At 33.2% G+C, this 10,682-nt stretch overlaps 1 protein-coding gene across 1 annotated transcript; it reads right to left on the bottom strand.

The window, feature by feature from the left end:
* Positions 1–5,405, bottom strand: LOC130637935 (uncharacterized). Its single transcript, XM_057446967.1, has 2 exons — positions 5,083–5,405; positions 1–1,136 (listed from the first exon to the last, which is right to left on the bottom strand). Exon 2 carries the CDS (start codon positions 881–883, stop codon positions 359–361), a length of 525 nt encoding a protein of 174 aa, XP_057302950.1. The 5' UTR covers positions 884–1,136; positions 5,083–5,405; the 3' UTR covers positions 1–358.
* Positions 5,406–10,682: the final 5,277 nt, after the last annotated feature.

The following is a 10,682-nucleotide window of genomic DNA, read 5'->3' on the forward strand; positions in this document are numbered from 1 at the left end:
CCTATCGACTTTTTTTTACCTTAGCTTGTCCCTGTTCCGTTTTCCGATATTTGCTTATCGACTCGCTCAACTTAGCTTGGCCGTGTTCCGTTTTCTGATATTTGCCTATTGAATTTTTTTGTTTCACTCGGCCTCTCTCGGATTCACGGTACTTCCTGTTTTGTTCTAGTTTTCTTTTTCTGCGAATGTTAAGCATAATGTTACCAGTTATCTGTTTAGTTGTGAGTATTTTGAAATATTGAGTTTCAAGACACAATGCTTCGCCAGGGGTGACGTATATTTCGCGTATGTAGCTTTCAACATGTTGCAATGAATCAAATTTTAAAAGGACTGACGTACCCTGTTCTGTTATTTGTCCTTAACTAGTTCGGCTATGAGGATCAAATAAATAAATTTGCGGGTGGTCCCAAACTATAGCAAAACTAACACCGCTAATAATGCCCAGCATTTCTTGCCCTTTATCGGAATCAGATGAATTATGAAAAGTGCGTAATGAAGTGCTATCGTCTGTAATAATATGAGAAACATTTTCTAAACTTTGTATTTGTATGACCTCATTTTCAAGAACCAAACTATTTGGGAGCTCACTTGCGCTTAAGTACTGGTTTGTGTATCCTAGGTTTGTGTACCACTTTGTTCCTTCGGAAAGGATATGATCAAGATCACCTGGATTCCAAAAAGAAACTTTTTTAAGAGCCGACCAAACGATCGCAAACAGGGAATTACACATACATTGTGTACCAGTAAAAGTTCCAAGCCTAACATCCCCTTGATGAAAAGATCCCTGTATCGTCTTTAGAATAGTGCAAGGCCCCGGATTAGTTTCAACATCACCAGAAAGTAAAAGTACCATACGGCGACAGCTTTTATATGCGAGGTTCATATTAGCGGTGGTAACGTGTGATCGAGAAAAAAAAATCTTAAAAGCTAGAGAAACCTCCGTTTTGTAATTTCACCAATAAATTCACTACTTAATTCACCGATAAGTTCACTATTAAGTTCACCGATAAGTAAATTCAAGTTCAAGGTTCAGTAAGTTCAATTAATTCTGAATATCTGAATGTTCTGAGTAACTAGCTTTTATACTCTGTCGAGTTTCTTCTCTTTTATACTCTGCCGAGTCACGGTTGTCGAACCTAAAAAAAGAAAAGAAATTCATTGTAATTTTTTGTTTCAATAGCACGGTATAAAAATTAACAAACTTATGTCTGCTAAGATACCAATACCTCACAAAATCAAGTTAAAAAGTATGTGACGCTAATTTTAATTGAAACATGCACATAAAGCAGCTTACCTCCCACTCCTAAATAAATTATAACCTGAAAATCGTTTATAAAATACTAGCTGTTAAATTGTTGTAATCCACAAGTTTGCTAGATTAGCTGGTTGTATACACGTTTTTTTCCTATAAGAAAAGCGTTTTTGACCTGCTTCAATTTTACTAGCAAAATGCTTCTAGGCTGAAACTTTCTTGCTTTTTATTCTTCTCTTTTCTTTGTTTTAAAACACTATTTTCGTTGAGAAAAAAAGACTTATTTTAAGAATAAATTTTTCAGGATGTAACTTCAGTAAAAAAAATGTGTTGTTTCTTGACCTGTAATTGAAAATACGTGGGTTTTTTTTCAATATAAGAAATTTTTAAAATCTTAAAAATGTTAAGACAATGCCCAGCCTCGGTATGACAGGATTCAATTCCTGGAGACCTTCATATTTACATTTTTATACAGTTATTTAATCACCATAATTTCAAAACAGCATATATCATGCTATATCGTTTATGTGTGGAAAAATCCATGGGGTCACCCGTCCTCAGACTTGATACAGAGGAAGTTGAGTTTAGATCTAACACAGTCTAGATCAGATTGGAAGAGGGTCATTAATATACCCCGTCCAACCCATGCTAGCATGGAAAACGGACGTTAAGCCGAGAATGATGATGATTTTGCTTGTGGTTTTACACAAGTCCCTTTTGGTCGACAAACAGACAAAATACGGCTAGTATCAATATAAAGACTAATCGTTTAAACCTGAAAAAATTCATGGGGTCGCCCGTCCTTTATATATCGCATTTCATTTTGTGCGTGATTTTACACAAGATGCTTTTGGCCGACAAACAGACAAGATATATATATATATATATATATATATATATATATATATATACATACGAAAGGGTGTCCAACGAACAGACAAAATATGGCTATTATTAATATATACTAATCGTTTACCAATGGAAAAATTAACAGGGTTGCCCATCCTTGATGTATCGCATTACATTTCGTGTGGTTTTACACAAGACGCTTTTGGCAGACAAACAGACAAAATACGGACTGACAAACAAACAAAATATGGCTAACTAATAGTTTACCCATGGAGAAATCCATACGGTCACCCTACTTTTATATATCGCATTTCATTGTATAAAAACCATACATTTACGTTAAGTATATACGTTAAGGGGCTTCGAAAAATTTTTGGGCCCTGTTAGCAGTATATTGCAGTTAGGATTCGGACGACCTCCCTCCCCCTTTTTAGCGGATTTCCGTCCGTGAAATACAGTGCACGGCGATATCCCACAAACAGGGCCCAAAAATTTTTTCCAAAGCCCCTTAACCAACGAGGGTGTCAATAAGCTGCATATGCCGTAAAAAGTGCAGGTGTTTTCGAGCAAGTTCGGTGTTTTAAAAAAAACCTCAAGTATTTGCCCGACAAAAACCTTTATAGACCCGAATAATATATAATGATTCAGAAAATTAAAAAATAAACTTATATAATATATGGTAGCGAAGTTCTAAAAAGAACTGTTTTCGATAGTTTTCAATAAGATTTACTTGATAAAAAACTGATATACTAACTTCTTTATGGACAAGTTCATAAATATCAGACACCGATTTGGACATTGCAAAAAAGCAAAAAAGAAAAATTTCCTCATAATTTGTTTATAAATCCGCCTACTTTGCTAAAATTTTGAGGGATGCTGCGTATGCTTGTTCTTCAAAAGCTAAGTTGGTCAAAATACTAAAAAAACCTGTTGTGGTACATGATTTTGATAAAAAAGTAACATTGTTAGTAATTTATCATTTCTTTGGTTATCCTTGTGTTTTCAATCTCCTTATCCTATTTAAAGCACTCTTTAATGGTATATTCACTAAAAAAAAATTTCAGGACACAAATTTATCAGAGTATTTGAACAATATACTGATAAATTTTTAACAAACGAAAATTATTAAAATGTCAGAATGATACTCATTTTCAATTAGATATAAATGTCCTGTATTTTGTAAAGAGCATTAAAATCATATTCATATCATTAAAATCAAATCAAGTCTTATTTAATAATGCCTAAAAACAATTTTAGGGGTAATAAAATGATAAAATCTTAACAATTTACATAACCAAACTCTACTTTATTATTGCCCTTTTAAGTTTTTTTAGACTGTTATGTTAGACTCATTGAGTATTGAGTGCATAAATGGTTACTGCCACATATGGTTAAAAAAGTTTACTATGTGTGTTTACCATACTATGTTTACTATGTATGAATGAATTGGACAGGATTTGATAACAAAATAACTAGAAGTGCAGTATTTGCAAAGAAAAATATCCCGATTCAGATTTGTTAAGAAATTATCACATTTTTGCTCTACATGGGAAATATATTTAATATTGTTCAAGTTAACTGTATTTTCATATAAAATAAGTACAAAAAAATAGTTATTTCTCTCTTTTTGTTTTGGGGTCACAAGCTGATAAAACCTAACAATTTTGCAGCTTTAAAGTGTTATATTTTTATCAATTTTGTTTCCTGGAAATAAAAAAATTGCTCAGAAAGATCCTAAAAACATCATATTCAAAGCAAAATACATAACTCATAAAAATAAGGAGTTTAGAGCATTTTTTATCAATTTCAAAATTCTGGGCTTGTTAATTTTTTATCAATTTATTGTTCCTGAAACAAACGATAATAACTATGTTAATATTTGCTGTTATGAAACAGGGATTTCATATTCAGGAACTTCTGACTATAATGCTAAGTCTAAAATCAAATTGTTTTTTTAACTTATTCTCCATAAACATTTTCTGATAAACTTAAAACAACTGATACCAATGTCCAAAAATCATCAGAATATGGTCTGATATTAATGAACTTGTCCTTATCTTCAAGCGCCTTCTTTCAACTATCGACTGCGTGAACCAGGGTGCCGACTCGCCGGAAACCATGGGGCTGCCGGTCGAGTTCCGGCAATATAACAAAAACTTAAAATTTCGCCTGGAGAAACCAGAAATCAACCCGAAACAACATTTTTTAAACATTTATTACCATGTATAATTTATTCTTTTAATGTCGAGGAATGGTAGTGGTAGACTGTTTTTTATAACATTTATTTCATAAATAGCTGTAATAAAATCCCACAAATAATAAACTGTAAGTACGACGACAAAATAGCACCTCCCTTCTTTTCGTAAGAATTTAAGGAGCTTGCCCGCGTTGCATTTCGGGCTGTTTCGGACGAAAAAAAACCCAAAAAACCACGAAAAAAACGCCCGCGGCCGCCCTCACATACACAGCGTTTTCGGCGAGTCGGAACTCTGCATGATGTTACAAGAAATTGCACTTCAGGAATGCTCCGGCCGAGTTCGTGAAAGTGCGGGCGGTTTTGGGCCAATTTAATTCGAAAAATTCCCAAATTCGTCTCTACCTATGCGGGCGTTTGCGGCTTATCAGCAACCTCTTCTAAACTCAGCAAAATTTTTGTTAGGATCTAGAGAGAAGCTCAAAATCTTAAATTTTTTCCCTTGGCACTAACTATGGCAGCACCTCACAGAAACTCTAAACTAAGTTCACGCAATCTCCCATTTTACAGGATTCCAGGTTTGGAAGGTATGTAATTAGCAAAAGTGGTACATATATAGCTAGCTATACTTTATTTTTTCCCAGTCAGCATAAACGATGGCATGGGCATAACTTTGTAAAATACTTAAAGATTTATATATTTAGCCTAGATACTTAAAATTCTATTCCCTGTTAAGTTAGAAAAATACTGTAGCTACAGGGAAGTTTTAAATTAAAATATTAATTACCTATAATTCAGTTCAACACCACCAAAATTTAAAATTTCTTCAATGTTAGCTAGCTAGCTATTTGGAATGTTCTAGGTGATACCTAGCTCAACTTTTCGGTATATATTATCTTTTTCGTCGTTTTTCTTAATGCAGATTTAGCAGTTCTAGTCTTTCACCAGCAAGAAAATGGCTTTCTGGCTACCTAAAAAATTGCGACTTTGGGACGGGTCGTAAATGTTAATACTGTATTTTCATTGGTTGAAAACTATTAGCCTGTAAACCATGCAATAAACTGAAAAAGTACACAATGTCTATACTAGGACTAACTACCCGCGGCTTCCAGGCTCTGTGCTATCTCTATATATCTATATATATATCTCTCTATCTTCCATCCGGCGATTTTAAAGATTCCGCCCCGCATGGCGATGGCGGAAATCAAAAATTGCAAATATATGATACTCATCTCTTTTAAAGGCCTCGTTTATCAATTTTACGACAAAAATGTATCGAACCTAAGACGTTGTTGACCCTAAAGTACAATTATCTTGTATCAGTACGTAAAATGGAAAGAACATGACACTCGTCTCTTTTAAATGGCTTGCTTATCAATTTTACGGCTATTATATATAGAACCTGAGACGACGTTGTCGACCCTAAATGACAATTATCTTGTATCAATACGAGAAATCGAAAATGTATAACACTCGTCACTTTGAAATGCCTCGTTTATCAATTTTACGACCAAAATATGAACCTGAGACGAGGTTGTTGACCCTAAATGACAATTATCCTGTATCAATAAGAAAATTGCAAATATATGATACTCGTCTCTTTAAATGCCTCGTTTATCGATTATGCAGCTAAAATATATAGAACCTCAGACAAGGTTGTTGACCCTAAATGACAATTATCCTGTATCAATGCGAAAAATTGCAAATATATGATACTCGTCTCTTTAAATGCCTCGTTTATCGTTTTTACAGCTAAAATATATTGAACCTGAGACGAGGTTTTTGACCCTAAATGACAATTATCTTGTATCAATACGAAAAATTGCAAATATATGATACTCGTCTCTTTAAATGCCTCGTTTATCGATTTTACAGCTAAAATATATAGAACCTAAGACGAGGTTGTTGACCCTAAATGACAATTATCCTGTATCAATACGAAAAAATGCAAATATATGATATATAGAACCTGAGACGAGGTTGTCGTCCCTAAATGACATTTATCCTGTATCAATGCGAAAAATTGCATATATATGACACTCGTCTCTTTTAAAGGGCTCGTTTATCAATTTTACGGCTAAAATATCTAGAAACTGAGACGAAGTTTTTAACCTAAAGTACAATTATCTTGTATCAATACGAAAAATCGCAAATACATGATACTCGACAGTTTAAAATGCCTTGTTTAACAATTTCACGGCTAAGGTATCCAGAAACTGAGACGAGGTTGTCGTCCGTAAAATAGCTACAATTATCCTGTATCAATACGAAAAATTGCAAATATATGATACTCGTCTCTTTAAATGCCCTGTTTATCGATTTTACAGCTAAATATATAGAACCTGAGACGAGGTTGTCGTCCCTAAATGACAATTATCCTGTATCAATACGAAAAATTGCAAATATATGTTACTCGTCTCTTTTAAAGGCCTCGTTTATCAATTTTACGACAAAATATATAGAACCAGAGACAAGGTTGTCGTCCCTAAATGACAATTATTTTGTAAAAATACGAAAAATCACAAATATATGACACTCGACACTTTAAATGCCTTGTTTATCAATTTTACGGTTAAAATATCTGGAAACTGAGACGAGGTTGTTGACCCTAAATGAAAATTATCTTGTATCAATACGAAAAATCGCAAATACATGATACTCGACAGTTTAAAATGCCTTGTTTAACAATTTTACGGCTAAGGTATCCAGAAACTGAGACGAGGTTGTCGTCCGTAAAATGACTACAATTATCCTGTATCAATGCGAAAAATTGCAAATATATGTTACTCGTCTCTTTTAAAGGCCTGGTTTATCAATTTTACGACAAAATATATAGAACCAGGGACGAGGTTGTCGTCCCTAAATGACAATTATTTTGTAAAAATACGAAAAATCGCAAATATATGACACTCGACACTTTGAAATGCCTTGTTTATCAATTTTACGGTTAAAATATCTAGAAACTGAGACGAGGTTGTTGACCCTAAATGACAATTATCTTGTATCAATACGTAAAATTGCAAATATATGATACTCGTCTCTTTAAATGCCTCGTTTATCGATTTTATAGCTAAAATATAGAGAACCCGAGACGAGGTTGTTGACCATAAATGACAATTATCCTGTATCAATGCGAAAAATTGCAAATATATGATACTCGTCTCTTTTAAAGGCCTCGTTTATCAATTTTATTGTAAAAATATCTAGAAACTGAGATGCAGTTGTTGACTCAAAAGTACAATTATCTTGTATCCGCTGTTAAAATATCTAGAAACTGAGACGAAGTTGTTGACCTTAAATGACAATTATCCTGTTTATGCCTCGTTTATCGATTTCACAGCTAAAATATATAGAACCTGAGACGAGGGTTGTTGACCCTAAATGACAATTATCCTGTATCAATGCGAAAAATTGCAAATATATGATACTCGTCTCTTTAAATGCCTCGTTTATCGTTTTTACAGCTAAAATATATTGAACCTGAGATGAGGTTTTTGACCCTAAATGACAATTATCTTGTATCAATACGAAAAATTGCAAATATATGATACTCGTCTCTTTAAATGCCTCGTTTATCGATTTTACAGCTAAAATATATAGAACCTAAGACGAGGTTGTTGACCCTAAATGACAATTATCCTGTATCAATACGAAAAATTGCAAATATATGTTACTCGTCTCTTTTAAAGGCCTCGTTTATCAATTTTACGACAAAATATATAGAACCAGGGACGAGGTTGTCGTCCCTAAATGACAATTATTTTGTAAAAGTACGAAAAATCGCAAATATATGACACTCGACACTTTGAAATTCCTTGTTTATCAATTTTACGGTTAAAATATCTAGAAACTGAGACGAGGTTGTTGACCCTAAATGACAATTATCTTGTATCAATACGTAAAATTGCAAATATATGATACTCGTCTCTTTAAATGCCTCGTTTATCGATTTTATAGCTAAAATATAGAGAACCCGAGACGAGGTTGTTGACCATAAATGACAATTATCCTGTATCAATGCGAAAAATTGCAAATATATGATACTCGTCTCTTTTAAAGGCCTCGTTTATCAATTTTATTGTAAAAATATCTAGAAACTGAGATGCAGTTGTTGACCCAAAAGTACAATTATCTTGTATCCACGGTTAAAATATCTAGAAACTGAGACGAAGTTGTTGACCTTAAATGACAATTATCCTGTTTATGCCTCGTTTATCGTTTTTACAGCTAAAATATATTGAACCTGAGACGAGGTTTTTGACCCTAAATGACAATTATCTTGTATCAATACGAAAAATTGCAAATATATGATACTCGTCTCTTTAAATGCCTCGTTTATCGATTTTACAGCTAAAATATATAGAACCTAAGACGAGGTTGTTGACCCTAAATGACAATTATCCTGTATCAATACGAAAAAATGCAAATATATGATATATAGAACCTGAGACGAGGTTGTCGTCCCTAAATGACATTTATCCTGTATCAATGCGAAAAATTGCATATATATGACACTCGTCTCTTTTAAAGGGCTCGTTTATCAATTTTACGGCTAAAATATCTAGAAACTGAGACGAAGTTGTTGACCCTAAAGTACAATTTTCTTGTATCAATACGAAAAATCGCAAATACATGATACTCGACAGTTTAAAATGCCTTGTTTAACAATTTCACGGCTAAGGTATCCAGAAACTGAGACGAGGTTGTCGTCCGTAAAATAGCTACAATTATCCTGTATCAATACGAAAAATTGCAAATATATGATACTCGTCTCTTTAAATGCCTTGTTTATCGATTTTACAGCTAAATATATAGAACCTGAGACGAGGTTGTCGTCCCTAAATGACAATTATCCTGTATCAATACGAAAAATTGCAAATATATGTTACTCGTCTCTTTTAAAGGCCTCGTTTATCAATTTTACGACAAAATATATAGAACCAAAGACAAGGTTGTCGTCCCTAAATGACAATTATTTTGTAAAAATACGAAAAATCGCAAATATATGACACTCGACACTTTGAAATGCCTTGTTTATCAATTTTACGGTTAAAATATCTAGAAACTGAGACGAGGTTGTTGACCCTAAATGACAATTATCTTGTATCAATACGTAAAATTGCAAATATATGATACTCGTCTCTTTAAATGCCTCGTTTATCGATTTTATAGCTAAAATATAGAGAACCCGAGACGAGGTTGTTGACCATAAATGACAATTATCCTGTATCAATGCGAAAAATTGCAAATATATGATACTCGTCTCTTTTAAAGGCCTCGTTTATCAATTTTATTGTAAAAATATCTAGAAACTGAGATGCAGTTGTTGACCCAAAAGTACAATTATCTTGTATCCACGGTTAAAATATCTAGAAACTGAGACGAAGTTGTTGACCTTAAATGACAATTATCCTGTTTATGCCTCGTTTATCGATTTCACAGCTAAAATATATAGAACCTGAGACGAGGTTGTTGACCCTAAATGACAATTATCCTGTATCAATGCGAAAAATTGCAAATATATGATACTCGTCTCTTTAAATGCCTCGTTTATCGATTTTACAGTTAAAATAGATAGAACCTGAGACGAGGTTGTTGACCCTAAAGTACAATTATCTTGTATCCATGCAAAAAATCGCAAATACATGATACTCGAACCCTAAATGACAATTATCCTCTATCAATGCGAAAAATTGCAAATATATGATACTCGTCTCTTTAAATGCCTCGTTTATCGCTTTTACAGCTAAAATATATAGAACCTGAGACGAAGTTGTTGACCCTAAATTACAATTATCCTGTATCAATGCGAAAAATTGCAAATAAATGGTACTCGTCTCTTTTAAAGGCCTCGTTTATCAATTTTATTGTAAAAATATCTAGAAACTGAGATGCAGTTGTTGACCCAAAAGTACAATTATCTTGTATCATACGAAAAATCGCAAATAATTGATGCTTGACAGTTTGAAATGCCTTGTTTATCAACTATACGGTTAAAATATATAGAACCTGAGACGAGGTTGTCGTCCCTAAATGACAATTATCCTGTATCAATACGAAAAATTGCAAATATATGATACTCGTCTCTTTTAAAGGCCTCGTTTATCAAATTTACGGCTAAAATATATAGAACCTGAGACGAGGTTGTTGACCCTAAATTACAATTATCCTGTATCAATACGAAAAATTGCAAATATATGATACTCGTCTCTTTAAATGCCTTGTTTATCGATTGTACAGCAAAAATATATAGAACCTGAGACGAGGTTGTTGACCCTAAAGTACAATTATCTTGTATCCATGCAAAAAATCGCAGATACATGATACTCGAACCCTAAATGACAATTATCCTGTATCAATGCGAAAAATTGCAAATATATGATACTC

This window comes from Hydractinia symbiolongicarpus, chromosome 1, assembly GCF_029227915.1.
Source record: "Hydractinia symbiolongicarpus strain clone_291-10 chromosome 1, HSymV2.1, whole genome shotgun sequence".
Taxonomy (NCBI): Eukaryota; Metazoa; Cnidaria; class Hydrozoa; order Anthoathecata; family Hydractiniidae; genus Hydractinia; species Hydractinia symbiolongicarpus.

Bases quoted from the DNA above. Each gene is read 5' to 3' on its own strand.
- LOC130637935 (XM_057446967.1), bottom strand. From the start codon at position 883: ATGAACCTCGCATATAAAAGCTGTCGCCGTATGGTACTTTTACTTTCT.